Genomic DNA, 24,289 nt, shown 5'->3' on the forward strand with positions numbered 1-24,289 from the left:
AAAAAACACATTTTGGGTAGAAATTTAACTTAAAACAATGGAAAACAGAAAAATTACAGAATCTGAGAAATCATGGCCTAATAATTAAAGACCATTTAAATTATCTGGAGTGATCACTGCATGGAAGAAAAAAAAGAGTCCAGGTTAGCAGCTGTTTCTCTACACAAATGGAACCATTCAAGTTATTTATCCCACTGAGCTCAAAACAATGGACAAACCACTTCATTGCCATTGAGCTCCTTTTTAGGAGACTGTCCTCTACAGATGAAGGTTTTATGAAAGACGTAGGTGCTAGTGCTAGAAGGCAACTTTTAAAGAAGTTTAAGATGCAGGAATAGGTTTGAAAAACATAAACAGCTGAATTACCAACTATTTCAAAACATCCTCTACAACAAAAGTATTTCCAAACAAAATCTGTTTAATGCCCCCTTCCCCCTGGCTCCCCCCAGAGTCTGAGATTTAAAAAAAATCCATCATGTGAAAAAACCTTCATGCCACGCCCACTCTCATGGAATTATTACATACTCACCTCATGGTACCTGTAACCCACAGCACAACAAATGCATACGGATTCTGCCTCGCCAGGATGAGAAATGGAGACAGATCTATGACACCAGGGCTTTTTTAAAGACGTTTTCATTTTTATAATAATTTTTTGCTACACGGGTAAGAAGATTTATACAATAAAATTTTCAACTGAAAATACTTTTTCACAACAGTGGAGCAAGCAATAACTGCCATGTGTGCATGTCACAGTACATCACTATCTAGTACAAAGATGGACAATATCACAATTAAGATCAGACACTCTCCTCTGCTTATCTGCTCTCCAGTCTCATTCCATGGCAATGGAAGAGTTTTCTGCACAGGTCTTTGCAAATGAGTTCACAAATCAAACCTCTACATCTTACGGGTTCTGCATAGAAATCTCCATCCCTGCAAGACGGTAACAAGACTATTTCAGGACAGTTTCCTCAATAGTTCAACTATTTCACACGTGGTCACTAAGGTCCATGCAGATATGCACACAGGTACAGATGTCAGTACTGTAACAAAGAGCGAGTCTACATTCATAGATGTAGATCACTTCAAGTCTCTGCTACGCATTTGAAGATGGACACGGACCAACTGTCTCTGCTTTAATTCCCTTGGAACTAAGTTAGCATACATGAGGGAGGTACATATCACAAGCTGCCGGCAGCCTCTGAGCGGGACCTGGAATACAAAAGGGTAATACTGATATTCCTTTGCTACTTGCCTTCCCCTTCACCCCTCCCCCCCCAACCAGACTTGCAAGTGGGGTAAGACCCTAACGCAGTAATTTAATAAGCTAACTTTTACAAGCTGACTCCAGATACCATCTTCCTCCAGTACAACACACACAGACTGGTTCTTCCCACAGCAAGAAGAGACAGAGGCATTTTCGGCAGAGGTCCATTCCTGTGGGCACACAGCTGGCATGCCTGCTCCTGCCCCCATTCTTTCAAAAGGGAACTGTGGTCTGTTTCAAAGAATCTTGTCATCTTTTACCAAAGGCGAAAGCTACCCCTCCCTTCCGAAAACAATGGCTTCAATGACAATTAAGTCCAAAAATCCAGGACCAGCACACCAGTCACTGCTTTGCCTTTTTCACAATGGTGCCAACAGCTGATATCACTGTAGTTTTGGATCCACTCGCACTGGTTGTCACTGTGACAACACCTGGCAGCGTTGCAGTAGTGGTGAGGATGGTAGGCTGAGCTATCGTTGTTACAGGGATGGCTGAGTCCCACTTGCTCTTCCTCTTCTGGGCATCTGTGAATTTGATTAGATCAAGCAAACAAGGATTAGCAGTATGTTAAAGGTCACCAGTCCCTTTGTAACACCCCGTCTTGTCAACTCTTAATATACCGCTTGGCCAGACAACTTTCCCTCACATTAATTTCAGCATACACTGGCAGTAAATGCTGAGGAGGAAAGACAACTGTATACCTCAAGAGTCAAAGGAAAACTCTACACCTGAACTCTAGCCAAATGGGAGACAGGTTCACTCCCTGCCCCAAAGCACATTTAATTTTAACAGAGCACACAAACCTCAGTTGCTCAGGTACAGGCACAGGACACACTCACCAGCCTGCAGTGTTTCTTCTCCCTTCCTCCCAGTTTAAAAGGCAGGCTGCAGGCGGGAGGGTGATTTTCAGTCTTTCCAAATCTCTTGAGACACATCAGTCCCAAGAACATTCTGCAACCATAAACATCAGCAGGTTTCTTCACCCACTGCTAAACCTCTTCACTATCCAACCTGCCTCCTAAGCTTTCATTGCAGAAGGACAGCCATGGGATATAGGGACTAGGGAAAAGCTAGTCCATCCGCTCCTGGAAGGAACACTGTATACACAATCAATAAGGAGCCTTTAGGGTTTCCAGGAAGCACTTATCCCCAGCATTATTGCAGCTTAATAGGTAGAGTCACAATTGTTCTTTACCTCCCACAGTGGTACTGGCTGTTGTGGTTGTTGTAGAAGCAGCACTTGTTGTTGTACCCTTTTTAGTGCCGGTCACAAATTCAATCTGGAAAGGGTGAGACACACAGAAGAAAGGGGAGAAGATAAAAATGAAAAGCTAGTATACATAATTTTTTTTTTTTTTTTTTAAAACATAGAGAAGCAATGGGGGTTAAGAACAGCTTTAATGTCATGTAAGACACTGGCCTCCAAGATGAGTGTCATGCAGGAAAACAGACATAGACCTCAGGCCAAAGCATCCTGAAGTCATGATCATTAAGTATTCCTGCAACCCAGCTCTTAAGTCAGGTACAGTAAAAATGGGTTAACTGGTATAAGGACAGGAATTTGATATAGCTCAGAAAGGATAGATCCGGGTCATTAAAGAATGCATTTTTACAGTTAGAAGTTGCTGTTCTTTTTCCTTTAAGAAACATGCAAGACAAGTCCCTACCTGCACGATTTGCTGTGACTGCATCATAGCAGGAAACCTAGCAACAAGAGCTACAACAGCACAAAGTCTCGTATTTTCAAAACTGCAGATATGGGCAAGCATGTAATCAGATACCTGGGTTACTGTGCAAAAACCAAAATAAGCAGCAAGACACAGCATGCACTGCAAGAAAAAAAATACCTCCACATACTGAATTTGGAAGGAGCCTTCTGCAAGGTTAGATGGCAATCTCTAACATTAGACAGCTCTCTAACACCAGCCACTCTCTTAAAGGCAACACCACTGAAGGACAGGAATAAAATCTCCCAAAGCCTGCCTGTGTTCTTTTTGGGGGTACATAAGAATGTACATTTTGCAACAAGCCCAGTTTAAGTTAAAATAGGCCCAACATTTCTGGAAATTAGATGCAAGAAGGCAACATCAAAGAGAACAGAAAGCAGATATTGTCTCACAGTGAGATATGGTGAGGAAATTAAGCTATAACTAGGCTATGCCACCAGGCAAAATGTCATAGATCAAGAAAAACAAACAACCATTTTTTATGCATTATCTTGCCTGTATCTGGCTTACTGAATACCATTTTAAAAGCTGTAGTTTAAAAATACTGACAAAACAGAAGGAAATCCAGTGGAATAAACAGCCTAGAGTAACAGACCTATAAGGAAGGACAAACAACTTGATCTGTGCAGAAAGAGACATGCAAGAAGAAAGGACAGAACCAGGGAAAAAACAAACAGTATTAACGCAGAGCACAGTTCACAAGAAACAGCAAAGCAACAAATGAAATTCAGCAGGGAAACAAACAAAACCCTGCATCTCCATCTCTTTTGGTTTTGAATAGCTACCTTTGTGCGCTCCTTCTTGGCCTTCTCCAATTTGTCCATTTCAATCTTCTGGGCTTTAGCTGAGAAAGATCAGAAGTTACAAGAAGCACTAAGAACAGTAAAAACCCACAGCTCGCTCTCGCTCACACACTTCCCATCATAAACAATCAAAAACTTCATACTGTGTATAGAAAATTGAACTGCCATGAAACTAACTACTGTGTTTTAATCAAAGCATTGCTTCACTAAATTAATGATTTAAGACATGAAAACATTGAAGAACCAATTTAAATGAAAAGGCTTTCCAGACTGATGAAGCATCAATAACATTCAGGCACATCCAACCAGAATGAAGTAGTTAAAGAGCAGCATGTAATGACTTCTCATTTATAAAGCAAGCAAAGACTCTAGAGCAGTTAATTAACTACAAAACACAAAGAGCTAAGTTAGGACAAAAGAAGACTTCCTGGAATTACCTAGTGCCTCATAATAAGAATCCTCTGACCAGCCATGAGGATCAAACATGTCCTAGAGAAAAAAAGTAAGTCAGATTAGGGCTATTTCCACACATACAACGTTTTTGAACTGGATTTTGTGTATGTATTTCTGTTCACTGATGATATTCATCACTGATTTCTTCTTGTATCCCAGTGACACAAAGAACACATCAGACCTTCTTTCATAGGACCACGTTATGTTGTGAATGAAGAAACAGCTTTGAAGCCAAAAGGATGCTGGGATAAGACATGCATTTTTCTGCTGCTCGGCTTCTCTCCCCCTCCTCCCCCTCGAATTTCATGTATACTGACCCACCTCAGCAGTTTTTGTTCAGAATCATTATAACAAAGTTGGAAGCACTGATGCTCAGTACCACACAAAAATGTTCACTTCAATGCAGAGGATCAGACTAAAGGTCCCTTCAAGGGCCTCTAAACAAGTAGGCTCAAGAAAGCCGGAGGTAAGACCTTACACCCCTACATTATTTTTTCCCCACTCCCTTGCCAGTAAAAAGTATTGCACCTCACCTTTGGATAATTTGTACCGAGTTCATCAATTGAACAAAACTGGATCAGCTTTTCATAGATGCTGCAAAGGAAAGACAAGAGTTGAGAACAGAGACAGTGAACCAGAAGGAAATGGAAGCGTTTCAGATTTGTTAGTAGAAAGAGGCTGTCACCTCTTCACACTGCAAGAGTCAAATCGGAACCCAAGAAGCTATGCTTGCTACGATGGATGTGGCATGCCGTTAACCACATTTCTGACTTCCCCCAAATTAATCTCCCAGCTCCCAGAAAAGACACATCTTCTAAAATATTTCATGCAAAGCCTGTACATTTAAAATCTGACACAGCAACTCTAGTTGTTGCCTCAAAGAGCTCAAATAAGAGTTTTACTGTCCCAGTTACAATCAAATTATGTCTTTCTCATTTTTGTAAGCACTAGTACTTCTTGCTCGGGATCCAATTTCTGCTACAACCCCAACAAAGAGCAAAATTCTTGGAATTTACTCTGTGGTGCTTTGGTCACATAGGAAAAGATGGTGGCTCACCTGGGGTTGCGGAACTCTTTTTTCCTCTGAATGATATAGTTCATATCCATGCCCTCTTTAATTTTCCTCTCGTATAGCTTTTGAATTTTATCCTAAAAGGGAGAAAGATTACAGGGTGAGCCGGTATGGAAAGGAGGAGCACACCAGCTGACTATCAAGAGTGTACATATGGAAACAAGCCAACTGAACCAGTGACCTCCCTTGCATGGAGCAAGGATTCCACCTCTCCCCTACGGTCAGGCAGGCTGATTATACAGACACTCCTGCCTTTCAGGTCTGAAAGTATCTTCATGAACTGCCCAGGTGGGTAAAGGAATTGATCTTTGCACTTCCTGAAGGCTTCAGTGATTAAGATTTGCATTTAGGCAGTAATGCACACTCCTTCCCAGTCTGTTGCTTCCCTTTATAGCTATGACGGTAGAGAAGCAGAAGTCAGCTCTGAGAGGGACAGGTGAACTCCACAGACATTCTCCCACAATTTACAGTGACCATCACACCCACCTTCAGACTCAGGCGTGCACCTGAAAAACAGCTGTGGGACTACACCGCACAGAAGGGACGGCTCATGGCTGTGCCTGGGTAACACAGGAGCAGAGCCTAGTTTTGCTGAAGAACTAAACCCAATGTGATCATCAGGTATTGCTGGTGGTGTCTACTGGCAGCCAAACGGTCTTAGGAACAATGCACTTGTAAATCCCTGCTTCGGCACAAGCGACCAGTCAGATGGAATCAGCTTCTCTTTGCAGATCACTCACATAGTTATGAAGTCTACGGATATCTTACTGAAGCCACAGCCTCTGCAAAAAGCAACTTAACTGACTCAGGTTGGAAGCGTCGAGCAGTCTACTCTCCAAAAAGACTGAGAGACTTAAAAATAAACTTGATTTTTGTTTTTCTTCCTCAGCAAGGTAGTGAAAGACCTTAAAGGTATTTTTACTCTAGTGATGCTGAAAGGATAGCAAAAGCAGAAACTTTCAGCTGGAACATATACTTAAGTGGTACCACTAGGAGAATATTCTCAGTAACTGCCTTCATCTTTTCTTTTTGACACAAATTTCTCAGGTACAAGAGGCATACAAAATAAGACCAGAGGGTAGACCTTCAGTCTTTCAGGATGGGAGAGTTGAGTCAATTTTCCTTTGATGCTTCTGAATAAGTCACTTCATGTGTCCCTCCATATGGACAGTCAACTTGAATACAGAACTGACTATGGTCTAAGGGTTTGCTAACACCTGAATAAAAGAGGATTGTTAAGAGCTGATATGAAACTCCTATTTCATCAATGTTAAAAAAAGCTCTAAGATGAAATTTCATCAGATTCTCAGAAAATTAGCAAGAAGAAATTACACCATCTTCACATCCAGCACACATATCGTGAGGCTTGAAGAAACAACTGCAGAAAGGTGAATTCGGGGAGTAGAGAGGATTGAATAGGTGTTCCTTTTTGTCCCCTCCCCGTGGAGGGAGCTCACAAAGTCCACAGACGGGGAACTACTCAGTCAACTTTATAATAAGAAATAATCCCTTTGCCAGAGTTCAAGATACAGTTTTTTAGAGGAAGAATTTGACAAAAGGAAAGAGCAAATCAACAGTGAAAAGCCTAGAACATTTTGCATCTCTGAAGAATAATCCCATCTCCTTGCTCAAAGTATTCTAAGATGTGGTTTGACCTGCAAACAGAGGACAAGTTCTCCTTTGATTTAACATAGTCAACTGTTGTCTAAGGGGGAGAAAATCTGCTTTATTCTGTCTACTCTCTCAAGCTCTGTGCATTCCTCAGATCTAACGCACTCTAATTCATTGATGTCAGAACAGTAAAAATCCTCCTGCAGCACACGAGGAGGAATGGGTGCGCCCAGGTACACTCTGCGGAGAAGAAGAAAGTGTGATCACGACGGCGAGTCATTCTGAGTCACCACTGCACATTAGTAGCTTACTTTATAGAGCGTTCCAGAAGTGATTCTTTACTTGTATTTCTACAGGGCAGATAACTGCAGTTAAAACTCAAACGGGTGGTAGGAAACAGCAGTCCCTGCTCTTTCATTTGCACTCCATCAGGAGGAGGAGAACAGAGCAGAAGGCTATTGCAAAGTTCGCTACTGCAATTATTTGGGTGTGCACCAGAGAAAACACGCATTTGTTTTCTTTTGCTGCCTCTAAGTTACAAGCCTTCCCTCTAAATGTTTATCATCTAGAGATATGTAGGTGGAAAAGGAATCCAGTCAATGCTGCCTCAAATATTCCAGTTAGGGGATTCTCGGACCCGTATAGAAAAACAATGACTTGTTCTTTCCTACGGAGCTGAATTTGCTGAGGTAAGAGGATAGCAGCCTTCACAGTAAACATTGCTTCTGTGTCACTGGTGGGATCAAGAGCCATTTTAAAGCATAAGTGGCCCAGAGAAACTGGAAGAGAGCTTTAAGCTACTTTGAGATTCCTAAACTAGAATTGCTTTCAAGTCTAAAGCAGTAATACACTGCATTTATAAATTCATTGTGGTAAAAACCCAGCTTTAATGCTGCATTTTTGACTTGTGCAAAAATACGGAGCAGAGTTCCCAAATATCTCCCCTCCCTACTGAATTGCAAGCCTTTTAAAAAAATAATAAAGTGGACTTATACCAACCTGCAAGTGGTTAGAACATCTGCCAGGAGGCTCAGGAGGGATTTTGATCTCATCCGGAGACATGTTCCGCACTCTCTCTGAGAAAGAAGCTGTAGAGAGCAAACTGGGCATGAGTTCTGGCAACACTGAAGGGAATTTAAACCACGCGAGTCATTAAACTTGTTTTATGTCCTTGCTAGTGCTACTCTATCATTGAGAATCGATGGGTTGAATGCTGTCAACCGGTACTCATGGTGTTTTCATAGTGCTGAGCAAGAAGCAACTCACCTAAAGGTTAGATGATTAGAAGAGGGCTGTGATGCTTGCTTTATTAATATCTACCTTATGTGATGCCTCTGTGTCACACACCTGCTTAAAGCTTCATTTTCAGGGGTCTCTGTACCCCAGAAAGGAAATATGAAAAGCTAAGCTACTTTCCACTCCAGCTGCAATTGTTGCATCTAGAACAGCCTGGCTCATTGCCATTTCGGGGGAGGTAATCACTTTGGGTCCTATTTATTTCCAGACCTTCCTACATGAACCAAAATGGTTTGAGACAGGAACAACCTTCCCCAAGGCTGTCGGGAGTCAGCCACAAAAAATTACATTTCAACCTTAACATCTCCTTAGCAGGCACTTTTATCTTTGCTGACAGAGTCAGACCACTGCTAGAAAGAACAACTCATTCTGCAGTACAGAGAACAGACCAGTACAGATTGTCAGGTTTCTATAGTTGTTTGTGTTGGGTTATACTATTAGAGTACCTGCCCGCCCTGTAAAGATTAGTCTACTGAGCTATCAGCAAAAGAAACTGCCATCTTCCCCCCTATTGCTTGCTACTTTCCCACTATTATGGGAAACCCAGGCAGTTTTCTACCCAAGTCTTGGAGCAGAGATTTGTGCCACATTTAAGCAGCTGGGATTGTTTCCAACCATAATTTGTACAGGGAAGACATCCCAGAGTCATAGTCTGTAGTGGATAAAAGAGAGCTGACAGCAGCACAGAAGTCATATCAAGAAAGCTATTCACATTTACGGCTCCTCAACTGTATATTCTTCAGCAAAAGCCGCCTGAACTGCAGTTCCAGCATGCTCAAGTTCAGCTCCTTTGACTAAAGCCCCGAAGGGCCCAAAGGACAGTGACTGGTATTTGAACTCAGCGTGCTCTCCCGCCTTCCAGCACAGAGCCTCAGATAGCTGAGGGTACAGATAATCAACACTACACATGTTCAGTGCTACTACAGTTTCCATTTCTTTTGTAAAAATGTAAAGAACTAAGGACAATATCTTTTGGAGATGCAAAGCTGGCAGGTGACCACTCATTCTGTTTGATCAAGATGTTGCTGAGGGTTAAATTCTTCAGCAGTAGTTAGGAATGAACAAAAAGTGTCCTTTGGCATTTACTAAGAGGGTGCCTCTATGGAAGAAGGAAAGCTTGCCAGAGCCCTTACAGAAAGGAAGGCAAACTGGAGCTCCCTGACAACAAGGCAGACGTTTGTTATAGGTTACAGCTGCTGGTGGGATGGGGAAGCCTCTAGTTTAATTAGAGTTTCAGGAACCCAGAGAGACAGTAGCAAATAGAGAGAAGAGTTCATAATAGATGGCACACTAGGCTTGCCGGAAAAGGTAGAAAGGTGATAAATGGCTTAAGAGATTCACAGCATCAGCAGAAACATTAAAAAAGAAAAAAGGCCATCAAATACAGACTTCATAAGGCAAAGAAAGGACCTAAAAAAACCAACCAAGCAAAAAAATCAAGCCTAGCTCCAAGTTAGACATCCCATAGGCTCCTTATCTTTGCAGATGGCCAGAAGAGCCACAGAGAAACAAAACATTTATGGGAAGAGGAATTGTGGGCTTATATTAACTCAGGAACTACGGGCAAGAACTCTCTCTAGCATCAAAGCCACAAAGTCATAAGAGTATGTTCAGCAATCAAGTCAAAGCTCCTTTGAAACAGAAATAACACTGGAGGAGGAACAAGAACTCCCAATGAGACAATACATTTTGACCCATGACTTTCCAGGTTTTGGTGCTCATTTGCTCTTTTGTTTGAGCCATGTGAAAACAATCATTTATCAATATTATACTGATGGGGGAAAGCGTCTCTTAATGCCTTACAAGGAACTGGACAAGGAACTGGAACCAAGACATCTTTTTCTCCTGCAATCCCACCATAGCTGTACACAGCTGAAAACTGAGTCAGCAGCGAGGCTACGTGCACTCCGCTCCACCACACAAGCCAAGCACAGACAAACATTCATCATTACTCAGTCATTTCATTTCATCACAGCCAGAGATGCCACATCATTAGGAAGAAAAGGATGAGTTCAACCCCTTCAGGCTTATTTTACAGTAAGGAGAGCAAATAATCCATGCCCTCGAGCAGTCCTCAAACTTCCTCCCCGAACAGAGAGCCGAAAGGCTGATGTCACAGCCTCTTCCCACCAGGTCTTTCCCTAGAGAAAGGGGCAGCTGGGATCACCATTCAAGCTAATCTTGGAATCTGCACATATGGCCATAGGCTCCTTTATAAAAGATTTTATGTTTTCAAAGTCCCAAGCGTAGCTTTCTTCTGCCTCTACAGCAGTTAAGTGCAGATGGACAGCTAACAACAAGGTGTGTCCTCACAGGATACATCCAACCACTTTGTGCATCCTGTTATTTCTGCCAAGATCAAAATTTTACTTTTACGTGAGTCATAGGTAGTGACACTGGCTGCAGTCTCTAGTAGGGCCTGTGATTTGCTGGCTCCCAACCCAGAGGATCTCCATGTGGGAACCTCAGGAAGTTAGCTGTTGGCACCATTAATCACTATGGGCACACCCTGATTCTGGCTCACAGTAAGTAAATATCTTCCCCTAATCAGATTCACAGTCCAGATAAAGAACTGAGGCCATACAGCAGATCTCATGACTCGGGGAGGGGGTTCAAGAAAGTAGGAGCCAATGCACTGCCAGGTCTGCAACCCAAAGCACCCTGCTGCTGACGGAAACTGGTGCCTAGTCCGTGCATTCTCCTTCTGCAAGCTGACCTAAAAGTTAAAAATTTCATCAGCACAAGTAATAGGTGCTTGTAGCTTTTTGTGCAGCCAGCCCATGCACTGTAGCAAGGCAAAGACATTCAGCTGCTCCAGGGTCCTGCGTAGGAGGCAAAAGCACAGCCAACTATCAGAGTGCACCTAGCAAAGATTCAGCATCTCAGTAAACAACGGAGGATATTTGATTGCCAGATCTTGGTGAGGCAGATAATTAAATGGAAATGCTACATTTAATCTGCTTCAGTTTCAGATAGCTGGGTTATTTGACCATATATGCAACGTACAAAGACGTACTGCATAGCAGGAGAGAAAGTGCCACAGAGCAAACTGTGCACTCTGCTCCTTCCAGAAGGAAATGACGGCTCACAGTCCACGGGCTATGCTGGAGACATGGCGGGGAGCATACAGGAGCTGTGTTTCCTACAGATGGGTACGCACTTTTCCCTAGTGCAGAGAAAAATCAAAAGACTAGAGAAGACAGGAAGAGAGAGCAGGCTGTACCTGAACAGATTGGGATGTGGATCATCTAAGGTCTGGTAAAGCATCTTGCCTCAGCGCTCTCAGTGAATAACACTGCTCCCCAGGTAGGATTAAGAACTCCCGTCCCTTTCAAGGTTCACTTGTATGCTGTGTATTAAGGAGCCACAAGGGATTGCGGGTAATACCAGGTGCCAGGTTGTCTATAAAGGTCACACTATGCAAAAAAAACAAGCAAAGACCTGGAAAGGGTGATCAGAGGGGCACGGCTTTCCCCTGGAGACACGCAAACCGGTGGTGCCTGGTCTCTAAAACTGCATTCTTTGGCACTCTAATCAAGTCTGCTTGGCATAACCCAGGGCGTGTGGGTTTCTGATTTCCTGGCACCAGAAAAGCCAAATCAGAGGGAAGAACTGGAGGCAACAACATGCCAGTGAGTCACCCATCCATGGACGGACACTAGCTCCCTTTCTGCTCTGTGGGCTGAGAAATGCAGAAAAAGACCTGCAACTCAGCCATATTTTCTGCTCTTATGAACACTGACTTTGTACTCGGATATCCTAAAGGCTAGAGAGAACACTTCTTACAGTACAAAAGGTAAACAACCGTGCTGCAAAGAACTTCAGGGCAAAAATGTGTATCCCAAAAGGATTATTTTGCAAAGCTGCAGGAAACAGCAAATGCAGTGTCCACCAGCACCATGTACTCTTCAAAATAAGTTTCACATATACTTCCTCCTCAACCACAGGGCAGTTACTGCTGGAAATCTCCCCTCCCATTCTTTATGTGATCACTACTTCAGGACCATGCCCTTCCCAGCTGCTCACTCCTGCTGTTTTCCTTGCGTCAACTCTGGTGCTCACCTAGCGTGCACTAAGCAGATCAGGGAATGGGTCCAGCTGGAAGCTTTGCAGGAGAGAACAGGAGAAAAAAAAAAAAAAAAAAAGAAAAAAGGGAAAAAAAAAAGACACCAGTGAAGGTGGATCTCAGCTGGCTCCAACTCCCAGATCAGCTCAAGGCACACAAACATTAGCATGTGGCCGGGGGAGTTAAAACAGAAACATTACTTTTGGCAGGAGCCTACAATTATGCTGCACTTAAGCAACTACATAACCATGGACTTTAATAAAGGTGATGCTGAACAACGTAAGCTTATCTTCTGAGAAGGGCAGGCCCACAAGCTTTTAATGCAAAAAGCAGTTGTGGAAAACTGTTTAAGGATAACTTCAACTTCCACATACTGATATTAGACAAAACTTTAGATATTCAGATTGGAGAAATTACTTGCTTTGTGTCAGAAAATCCTGCACCTCTTTCCATTCAAGAATTCTAACTCTGGAAGTCAAAGTTACCAGGAAGGGAGTGGTTCTCATGTTACACCAACCATAAGGCTCTTGCAACAGTGCCTTTTCAGCTAGATAAGATATGGTCTAATGCAAAAGACCTACAGAATCCAGCATGGCAAGTATACTGAACTCTAATAACCTGGTTCTACACAAAGCTAGCCTACACTTTGCTCTGTGTGTGCTACTATTGGGAAAGGATATCAAAGATGTATTGCAAACCTTAATCCAGGTCTCAGACTCACCAACACTGTCCACTCATGAGTGTGAGACACTCACAAGTGTGCTCTGTGCAGCTTTTAAGCCTGCATGCAGGTCTGAGCTGTCATGAGACAAATGAGATTCAGTCTTCTAATCTCTCGCGGATGGGGCAGTCACTGGGGGAAAAGATGATTACCAAAACTGTAACCTGAGCCTTATAGGACTACGCACTACATTGCTTTACAAGTGTAGAGCTTCACCCATATGTAAAGTGGACAGTAGAAGGGCTGTTAGCTTTCAGATATTCTCGTTTACTTTTTACCCTAAATGCTATTCTCTCATCCGTGTTTCTAGTGTGTATTTTGAGGCAGATCAGTAGTTTGGAGAAAGATCTCTGTTGCGTTCTATGATGAGACTGGTTAAAGCAGTTTTGCCCCTGAAGGCTGAAAATTCAACATAACAGGTTAGTGCAAAGTCTGGACAGGCCAACTGAAAAGGACTTCAGTCCAAAATTTCTGAGTGATGGCTGTCATAGGGGTCACAGCTTAGCATCTTAGTATCCGCTGACTTATGTGATGTTTATCACACTGTAGGGTTGAAATATCATGCTTGAGCCCTGACAGGTAACGAAGTGATGTCTAAATTCATTTTTTTTAATGATATTATTACATGCTACCACACAACTGTACTAGTAACCTCAGGAACAAAGGGTTAGTTCAAGATAGTCAGAGCTTCAACATAAAATACACTTTCTGTAGAGCTCCACAGAGACCAAGCAGAGGATATTGTTTCCAGCTGATGACCCTGGACTTCCAAAGCATTTTTTCCAAACCTAATAATGGTGCAATGAATAAGTTAGATGTCACAAATCTAAAAAGTTTCAGTAACCATCAGAAAACATTCACTACACTATGTCAACACAGCAGCTATAAATCGCTATGTGGATCATATTTAAGTGGGGCATTTTAGGTAAGTTTTTGAAGCCACAGCATCCATCATCATTCCTGGTTATACTGGCTCTCACAGAGGTGTCTGGACAAAGATACTGCTTTATTGTTTTTAATCTAGAAAAACACCAACACTGCTCTTTACATATATATCTTTTTCATATATTTTAGGCATGGTACCTTTCTTCTGAAAGAAAACTTCACTGAAAATATTCCACTGAGATAAAACATTGCAGGCAACAATTCAAACTGCAGCATTGTCAGGACAGAGTGAAATTTTTTTTACAAAGGGAAACACTAGAAGGTCTAATTTGAAAAAAAAACAAACAAACAAACAAACAAACAAAAACAAACACACACACAAAACCCAAACATGAATAAATACTTCTGAGTGAACTTACCAACTAGCTCCTGAGGATCTCTTTTCTCCAGTTCTAAAAATTCCTGGGAGGAAGGGGGAAGAAACAGATTTTAGTCCAGGTATGATTCCACCTAAAAAGCTATACAGTCCTTTTGCTTAGAAATTTACACATTACTTCCGAGACAAAAGAATAAAAATTAAGAATAAAATGCAAGTTATTACATAATAGGGCAACATTTGTACCATGGAAAGTCAAAGCCTAACAGGATGCTCTGTCTCTTTTCAGAGCTAGAGTCTAAATTTAATGAAAGAATTAAGACTTTGTTGAAACAAGTCCTGGACACTCAGCTCCTTTCGAATTCTGCAAAAACTGCTGTACTTCACAAAGCCTTTCCTCAAAACAGATCAGACCATAGGTTCTTCATTTTCAGTGACTGGCCCATGGCACTGGCCACGAGTCAATGTTTTAGAGCATAGCTAGCTAAATACAAGTTGGATCCAGCCCACAGAAAACTACTTAAACCCTGGGAATGCCTACCACAGGCCTGTGCAACTCGCAGGCCTCTAAGCAGGGTCAGTGTTCCCTGGAGTAACACGAAAACAGCTGAAATGCTCCCAGAGCCAACGACAGAGCACAGCAGCTTCAGAGCAGCATCCGATCAGCCCCTCTGCAGACACTCAGGGCTCTGCGGGGTCCTGGGCAGCCGAGGTTTGCCAGAATTCCCTTCTGTAATTGTGCCGTTCAGGGCTTTGGCTGACAAACCCTCTATGAACCAAACCGTCAGGGAGTGCGGTGGTGATGCAGATCCCGTATTCCTATTTTAGAAGAACGCTCCCACTGTCAAGTCTCTCTTGGCTGCTCCTTTCCAGGAGTGATACAGACGATGTGCTCTACCAGAGACTCAAGGGCAACCTCCACTGACTTGTAATGCTCTGTTTGGAGATCTTCTCAACACAGATAATGCCTCCTTAGTTATAGTAATATAAATTAAGGCTGCTTCAGTTGCGGGAGCACAGCAGATGTTTGCACCAGAGTCTGCTGAGCAGGAGGTGTTATGTAGGATAAGACACTCCTAAATATGTTTTTACCATATTGAGACCAACATTCAAATATTTCGGTGCTTCTGAGAGACCCCAGGAGAGTCACAAGTGATATCAAGTTCAGCACAAATAAAGTTTCTGAAACAGTATCAGCTGTATCCCAACATTGCCCTCTCCCCCCTGCCTCCCTCCCAAAGACCTTTTGTGACTCACTGGACTGTGCATCCAAAATTCCTCACTGCCTCCAAACACTGAAGCTATTCATTCAACCTGACACAGACATAATGCTGCCTCCTTGCTGCTTAGTTACCACTCTCTAAATCCCCTCCTTTACTCCATTTCCAATCAGGTGACAGACATATAAGGTAAGGAGAAAGCAGCAAGGTCACCGAGCCAAATCGGGGAGCAGGCTGTGCCAAATTCACTGTGAAAACCCACCAATTTCCAGAGAAGCCAAAGCCCTCTGGAAGAAGAAAACCAAATTCTTTGTGTGGCATTAACTGCTACAGGGCACTTTTTATAGCCATTCATGGAAAAAGAAAAGCACTGTTTCTCCATAAGTACACTGGGATCACAAAAATACAAGGCTAAAGCTATTTTAGAAAAAAAAAAAAAAAAAAAAAAAGTACATGAAGGAACAGGCATCTTCTTGCTGGCCAGCTGGCGAGGCGCCAGGCCCCTTTGTGAGACGGACTGCAGTGTAACAGCTCCAGCCCCTCTAAGCTAATGCACTCGGTGTAGGGCATTAACACCTCTTCTCCCAGTGTCTTTGGAAAGAACAGCACAGGCAGGAAAAAAATTAACACAAAAGCATGACATTGCAAAGCACAAAACTTACACAAAGAGAAGGAGCTCTCTTTGGCGAGAGCACTGGACAGGAATCCAGGGAATCTAGGCTGTGTTCTCCACAAACCTATGCAGCCACAGCGTTAACGGGGTGAGCCTCAACCACACCGACATGGCATTAAGAGGGTGAGCATCAGTTTGCCACCAGAGAAGCGGGGGCAATTCTGCGGTAACTAATAGGTTGCATGGACAAACTCAGGTTAGCATGCAAATGTTGCATGCGGGCTGAAGTTCATAGAGCTACAGATGCAAGGGAAACATACATCCAGGCAGCATACAGTGACTCATTAGGCAGTAAACACACAAGGTTAGAAGGCTGCTTTATTCCCTTTAGGGGGAGAACTTGCTAGATATGTAATTAAAAGTATTTCTCACCTTAGTTTGAGACAACAAGCAAGTGTTGGTTGAGGTGAAAGGAGGGAGCTGCTTTTGTTCCAACCGTGACTGAATTACATCCTGCACTCTTATCTTGTTAAAGTTTTGTTTTAAGTGGACTGAGCGGGAAGAGGAAGAGACGGGCTACATCCCTGAGCACCTCTTGATCCTTCCTCTTACCCAGCACTGTATTTATTATTCCATTATCCCTCCCATCTTCTGCCCACTTGTCCTTTCACCATCCAAGAACACAAACGCAAAAGAAAAAAAAACAAATGACCAACATTGCTAAGCAGGCACTTGAGCAAGCCAATTAATATTCTGAGAGATAATCTGATGGCCAAATCCTCTCCTGTTATGTACCTTACATTAGGCAAGTATCTCTAAAACATTAGATGCATTAAATAGTATATTTTATGCATTTCCAAAACCATCAATGAGTTTGCTTTCACCAGAAGTAAGGTTGTTCCTTAATTTGTATCCTTTAGTCCCAGAGGTACAGCACAAGTCTGCCCCGTTTGTGGCAGGCTAAATAAAGCCGGTCCTATCAGGCTGCCGCCGTGTATTTACCTGGCCTGATCGCCCACACCCGTTTCATCACAGCCGTTCTAGCAAGTCTAGTCTCCACATCCTCAGGCCATAGCCAAGACATCAGAAACCCCAGAGCTACACCAAGCAAAAGAAAACAAGTTCACTAACATATTACAGCCACACCTCACTGCCCAGAGGATATGAATTCTGCTTACTGATGAATTACTGTGTACCTACACCCACAGCTCCATCATTAAGAAGCTGAAGACATCAACACAGCTTTTCATTAAGTCAGACTACTTTCAAGCCTCTTAAATGCCTTCAGAAAACAAAAGGATGACCAACTCCTCCTACCGTGCTTGTTCACATTTGCTCAGTTTACTGTCGAACACTATGGCAAGGCAAGTATCAACAACTTGACCAAAGACATGCAGTTCGGCAGATGAGAGACATAAGAAGTCTTGTTCAAGCCTCTGACTATCCGCTGAAGATTCAGAACTTAAGGACAGTCTAAAAACCTTCAGTCGAGTAATCATCCAACAAGAGCTGTCCTACACTCTCTCAGGCTAATTTAAGTCTGGGACACATGTTGAATGCAATGAAGTGACTAGAAAAAACAGCATTTAAAAAGGAAAAAAACAAAACCCACCATATTTTCTGCAGATCACATCCAATATAAAGATGAATGAGATCGAAAATCGCTGAGTAATGAGGTACAATAAATACTGCATGGTTACTATCTTTTCATTGTGACATGGAATAAATATTTACAGACAAGAGATTTCTAAAGGAATTCAAACACATTTAATCAATGGAAAATTTGGAAGATAACTGAATTTTAAGCAGAGAATTTACCTAAATCCATTCAGGGCAAGGTGGTCTTTTTGTAGATTACTACATCATCAATACCCACTGCACTATGTATCATCTCATGTGAAGAACACAAAATCAAGCAGATGAGTGGTTCCAAGCGGAGGGCATTTTATGTCAAATCCCTCTACCTTTTGTATATTTACTCTGATATTAGAGCCCTCAAGCATCCCAGAGCTACAGGCATCATTTCCATTTGGGTCCTGATCACTGAAAAATAACAAGGTTAAGACTTCACTAGTGGCACCTTCCAATACAGCAGAGTTTTCACAAGCCCGATCTCTGAAAGGCTGTGCGGAAGCATCTCTTAATTTACTTTTGCAGGCAGTCTCTTGCTACTTTCCTAGCCACCCTGGACACAGTAGTTATGCTGAAAATTCTCTCTACCCTCACGGAAATACAAAACTTGGGGGAAAAAGAAAAGCGTCCCATGTTCATTCTTTTTCTCTAATTATTTTATCCCATCTAGTATTACACGATGACCTCTAAAAACGGCTAGATTGAGTCAAAAAACAAAAACCAGTACTGTGATTTATTCCTCCCATGCACTCAGCAAGTCGATTTTCTGGCTGCTATCTCCTTCGCAGCCTTGGTCGCACAAGATAACTGTTCAGGGGCCTAAAGCCTGAGGGCCTTGTTCCAGCAGACCCACTGAAAGGAGTCAAGGGATGCTGCTGTGGTTCAGAGCCAAGTTGGAAGAGGACTGCTAAAGACAACAAGACAAGCAGGAGGCAGACTCCCTTCCCCTGATCCGGAGACTAGCAAAGGGCAGTGTCTGAAGAGCGCTAACTGCTACGGCAAAGATAAAGTATTAAAAAAACAACAAGGAAAAAAAAAAAATAAAATACATCTAACCATACCGCTAACATAAGTCACAATTTCTGTGCTTCTAAGAGCAATTCTGCCCACCAGCTCACCGGTCTATTTCCTGTGTGTGTTCAGGAAAAGGTTTTCCATTTTTTCTACTTCCCCAAGACAAACACTTTCTTCAAGCCCTCGGCAAGACAATGCTGGCCACATGAGCTGATACGAACCCAGCTTGATGCTTCAGTTTTCACCTATCATAACCAGTGAAAGAAGAGCAAGCTGAAAGGGGTGTGTATGCACACACACGAGGAAAGCGCTGCGTTTTGGCTTTCACCTTTCTGTGGTGAAATATAGATCATCTTTTCAGTAGTAAAGTGTTTCCATTCAGTTACATAAAAACCAGTCTCTGCTCAGGTTTCATGGAAAATAAAAACAACCAAACACAATCCTTGCAGTGTGGAACAGAGATTAAAGGAAGGAAGCAAAAACAATATGAATCTGAGACTGATGAATTCCAGTTTGGAAAGGGTTGCCCAGAACAGCTTTATTTAATGGAAAGAATGGACTGACTAACAACAATGCTTGCTAAATCCTTCCTGAAACAAGACCCATAAATCCAGTACAAACCTCACATCAAACATAAGTGTTGGCATTCACTGTCACCAAAAGGTACAAATTCAAACATCAATTTCTCATGGAAGCAGTTGCATGTGTTAGTGCTGGTGTACTTCAACTTGTTGAACAGGGAGGCACAAGAGATACAAAACCAGAAACTGATTGCTTTAAATAAGATGCAAATTATAAGAAGTGGAGAAGTTGATGCCAGATTTGCCACCACTCAACTGCGTTCCCAGACTTACAGCCGACTTAGCTCTACAGCTTGATTTTTCCACTGACTTCTGGATAGTATTAAAAAAAGTAGCTAGGAAGCTTCCACGGCACCCCTCAACAACATTTTCTCTTGTTTTTTTTCAGAGAATGCTCTTGTACTGGAGAATTTCTTCTCTCCCTCATTTCACCTGACTGCTTGCACGTAAAGAAATTTAACACCAATTTAAACTGACGGCCACCAAATGTATAGACCAGTCACATTGGTGTCATGCTAGTGGATTAGTTTGAAGATATTAATGCAGAGAATTTTTCAGTGCAGTCCTACTGCACTGGAAGTGGACCTGCTGCTGCAGTAGTTGTTACAGTGGATTTCTCTCACCTGAGCAAGCGTCAGAAACAAGGTTTTGTAATCTTTCCTCCTCTCTACAATTCAGACTATCTCCTGTAGTCCTAATGTATCAACAGCCTCATTTGGCTGAGTATGATGGAAAGAAATTCTCTAACTTAGCATAAACTGTTAGAAGGGTTATCTAAGCTGCTAGTGAAGATGGGCTTACCAGAGTGAGCAGGTAAAATGATTATATGCAGGCAGCAAGAGAAAGACCTCTCCAAACCCTAGAGAGAGTTTTTTCCCCCTGCCTTTTTTGCTTTTTCGTCTTGTTGTGAAGAAGGAACACGCTAGCAATTACATTCTTGCTTTTCCACAAACATCAGAAATGCTTATGGAAAGAGAACACCAGAAATTTCTCATTTAATATTAAAAGTGCATGACAAGAACTATTTCATTTCTTGCTCACCAGATCTGCCTGATGTTGGTGTGCTACCAGGCTGAGGGCAGCAATCAGAGTTCCTGTCAAGTGTATTCAGAGCCTGGGGAAGACAAAGCAAGGGAACGGTGCTTTTATTCCTCCACTCCCCTTTTTTTTTTGTATTGTGAGAGGGAAGAATCCCAAGAGAAAGCTTGAAACAAGCACACTTCCTACAGCCATATCCTGTTTGCCAGCTCTGATACATAGCTCCAGGCAAAGTGCCCAGTACAGGGTAAGAAATTTAACTAAGAAAAAACTGTAGGGACCATCATCTACATACTAAGAGAAGCCCAGCAGCTCAGAAATAAGCCACCTATAGGAAAAAACCGATACATCCAGCCTTCAGCGACACTTACATACAGTCTGTACAAACCTACCTATTTTGAGATACTATTGTCAGAGACAAAAAGGGAAGGAAGAACAAGTCAGGAAAGAGTCAACTCCTGAGACATTCCTTAAGCATCTTATCAAAACAAAAGAACATGTGTAGCTGACACTGTCTTTTACTTTTTAAGCTAAATTATGTCTAAAAATCCACCTTCGTTTCATTGCAATTTCATTGAAAAAACCACCGAAAAACCCCAACCAAGATCTAGCAAAACACTTCTGTGACAAAATGCTTTACAAGGGAAGCATTCATAGCATAAAAGCCTTAAATAGCTTCTTTGAAACTTGATTCCGTTCACCCAACATATGCCATCTCAATATTTGACAAAGATTATTGTTAGAAGTAATTTCCAGTCAAGGAACCGTGTGCCAGAACTCTCGCTTTCCAAGTGGAGGTACAGTTAATAACATTTGCCTTATGACAGCACCCTGGTCCCAAAGCTACCCGCTTCTGTTGGCGGCCTCCTCTTCTTGCCTCTGATGCTAGGGGATCTCCTGGTGTAACATTTGCACATCACCCTGTGCACGGGCTTTACAAGACCACAGAGTACAGCGCCTCCACAGCACAGACATCAGCCAGGGCACAGTGGTGCCAATGTGCAAAAGAGCCTGCACAGAAGATTGCACAGCCCATGGGAGCACACCAGCAGTTAGCTGCCACCTTCGAGTGCAGCCAGCAGCACAGCTCCCAGCACTCTCCACCTGAAGCCACCAGTGGTCTGCAGAGATGTGCCTTGCTCTGCAGAGCCCATAAAGTCTGCTTTCAAATCACTTTTGCTTCCTACAATGAAACAGGAATTCAGAGGCAAACCAGCACCAAATGACAGGGCTTGAGGTGTCAAGCTACTTTGATGATTTTTTTTTTTTTTTTTTTTTTTACAGGTTGTTGCAGTGCAGAATCAAGAAGAAGGTGAAGCCGGGCTGCAAGAAATCTTAATCTCACAGCAACAAAGGAAAGGCTCAGGAGAGCTGACAAACAACTTCTTGCACGAGCTTTCTTCCCTAGTACATAGGACTAAAAATTCTTTTTCATGATTTGGAGTAGAGGCAGGGTGTAAAAGCAAGTATCCTCACTGGGATATGCGCTCCTCCATGAATGAATCCCACAGAGTTTTTGCAGATTTTGGTCCTTCTGTACCCAGAACAGAAGAAGCTATTTTCAGATATTTGTTGGTATTTGAGGCAATCCTCCATCTGTGCTGACTCTTCAGACTCTCACTCTGACATGCACCAACATGCAAATTCAGAACAGCCTATTTCAGTACAGCAGACAGAAATAATTGCAACAACAGAACTGGACTTGAAGAACTTAGACCTTTATCAGGTGAAATATGCAAGGGGAAGCAGCTCCAGAAAGGACTTTTCTTCAAGTTTAAAGACAAACAGAAAAAGCCAAGCTCTTCCTTTGGAGAAAGGCAAGCCACACCTGTGTCAATAATCTGTGGTATTTAATACTGCAGGGAGTGAAGAGTCTGCCGCAGCATGTATGCCTGGCGGGGAGGAAGGAACAAGCATGTCTGTGGACATGTCTCATCCTCCAAACAGCTCAAGAGCTGGATTGAAGCCAGCAGCTCTCAAGTAGGTAAGCCAGCTTCAGAGCCCAACAATGCTGTGATCTATCTCCCTCTCAGGCAGACAGAGCTGGAGACACAGAAGTACATGGGGTAATGGGCAAAATAATCAAAGATGCTGAATGCTGTTTTGTTTCCTGCATGCAAAACTGTTTAACTGCTGCTGATATTTTCTGGCAATAACTAAGGTCAACCATCTAGTTAAAAAATGGGAACCAGGTATCAGCTGTTTGAACATCTGAGCACTCACTGTGACAGTGTAGAGGACAGCTCTGGAAGCAGAGTTAACTCTACTCCCTCTAAAGGCTCATGTAATGCTGACTGCTAAACTGCCAAAGTCTCTGGTTCTTGACAGAGCAGTGGAAAATAGCATGCCAAACCTAAAACGAGGGAAAAATACGCAGAGTTGGAAGTTCAGACAGCATTTCACACAATTATATTAAAAGGAAGCTAGAATACAGAAAAAGACGAATCCAAGACTGCAGTGCTTATCACTGGCACCTTCAGGCTGTGCTCATAGGCAAAGGAATGAGCGGGAAACAAACCACTGGAGATCTAACCTTAACCCTGGCCCTGGAAACTGCACAGTTCATGCTTTGAAAGTGTTTACAAAGAGGTACGCAGCACAGCCATGCGTAACACAAGACCATTTTAAAAATACAGCTGCTCTTTTGCCAGTTCTGCCCATCAGAAGCCAAACCCAGCCAACATCAAAAAGCGGGGAGGGGCAGAAAAAAAGAAGGTAATGAAGTTTTTTTTCTAATTCTGATAAGACATTGGGAGTGCCTTTCTACAACATACTTACAAGCCAGTTATATCCTACCAGATCCAACCACTGCAAGAAGACAAATACACAGCCACTTCAGCCATCACAGAGTGCAGTTTAGGGGTGGAACAGCAGTTTTAATACATATTCTTCAGTTATATGACCTTTAACATATTCTAAGTAGAATTTTTAAGACTACCTCTCAAGAACAGAAAGCATCACGGGCTGGTATTTCCTAAGCAACCTTCATAATTCGCCACCACAGAAGATTCAAATTCTTTTCTAAAGCTTACTAATGCCAGCTCCTTTTATACAGCTTGCCATGAAATACCTAAAAGGAACAGCAATGCTTTAATGATACAACTTCTCCCAAACACACTTTTCCCCCTTCTTCAGAGCAAAACAGTTGTACTTGAGGTGAAAGTTACTGATTAGGTCCAGGCATCTTTTGAGAATCTGTCTCGATGAATGTATCTTGAATTCAGAAGAATTAATATGCCTTATCAAAACAGGAGTTAATTACAAGGATTACGTTACTGCGCACACACCCATTTACTGGTTCTTCACACTTACCACTTTTACTTTAAATCAAGATAATTCTGGCATTTAAACAGGTTAATGGGCAGGCAAGATAAAAAAAAACATTGCAATCAAAAGCCTCTATCTAAAGTATTAGTACACACCTACGCATCATAACACAGTAAAATTACTTTACAGGTATGCTGGATCAATAAAAGCTAAACATAATAAAGAGTTGATGATTATCAAGAGGTGGTACTTAGACATGCTCAGGAACACAGTGTTCCTCTGAAAGTTTGACACCCTTCTGCTAGATCCCAGTTTGTCTGCCTTGCCATACAACGCCACAAAGATGCAGAGGGGACCCTTAATACAAAACCAGAAAAGGAAAAGTAGCCACCTGCATTGGAAAACTATTACCACGTGTCAGGCATTCACTTGCCAAGGGAGTGGCAATATTTATCAGCATTCCCTGACTGGCTAGTCCTGACACCGCAATCAAGGCTCAAGAGTTAATGATTTCCCCCTGTGAAAACTCTGGTAAGCCAAGCTGCAGGGCTGGGCTCTGTCCTTGATCAGCGCTTGCAACCTGTTATTCATCCAGCCCTACAATGTGAAGTACAGAACCCCTCAGGCAAGACTTGGAGCACAAG

General features: G+C 42.5%; 1 protein-coding gene across 2 annotated transcripts in view; it reads right to left on the reverse strand.

The window, feature by feature from the left end:
• Positions 1–627: 627 nt before the first annotated feature.
• The window catches only part of SAP30BP (SAP30 binding protein), a 30,785-nt gene continuing 7,123 nt past the window's right edge, over positions 628–24,289 (reverse strand). Inside the window, exons 4-11 of one of the 2 annotated variants that reach the window (XM_082492124.1) lie at positions 14,324–14,366; positions 7,936–8,024; positions 5,311–5,402; positions 4,787–4,847; positions 4,238–4,289; positions 3,783–3,841; positions 2,466–2,550; positions 628–1,794 (exon numbers count right to left, since the gene is read on the reverse strand). In XM_082492124.1, the coding sequence (XP_082348250.1) occupies positions 1,613–1,794; positions 2,466–2,550; positions 3,783–3,841; positions 4,238–4,289; positions 4,787–4,847; positions 5,311–5,402; positions 7,936–8,024; positions 14,324–14,366 (663 nt within the window). In that variant the 3' untranslated portion in view covers positions 628–1,612. The remainder of the gene's footprint in view (positions 1,795–2,465; positions 2,551–3,782; positions 3,842–4,237; positions 4,290–4,786; positions 4,848–5,310; positions 5,403–7,935; positions 8,025–14,323; positions 14,367–24,289) is intronic. The other variant, XM_082492123.1, reaches the window with a different exon arrangement.

The sequence above is a fragment of the Vanellus vanellus genome (genome assembly GCF_965231255.1).
Source record: "Vanellus vanellus genome assembly, chromosome: 17".
Lineage (NCBI taxonomy): Eukaryota > Metazoa > Chordata > Aves > Charadriiformes > Charadriidae > Vanellus > Vanellus vanellus.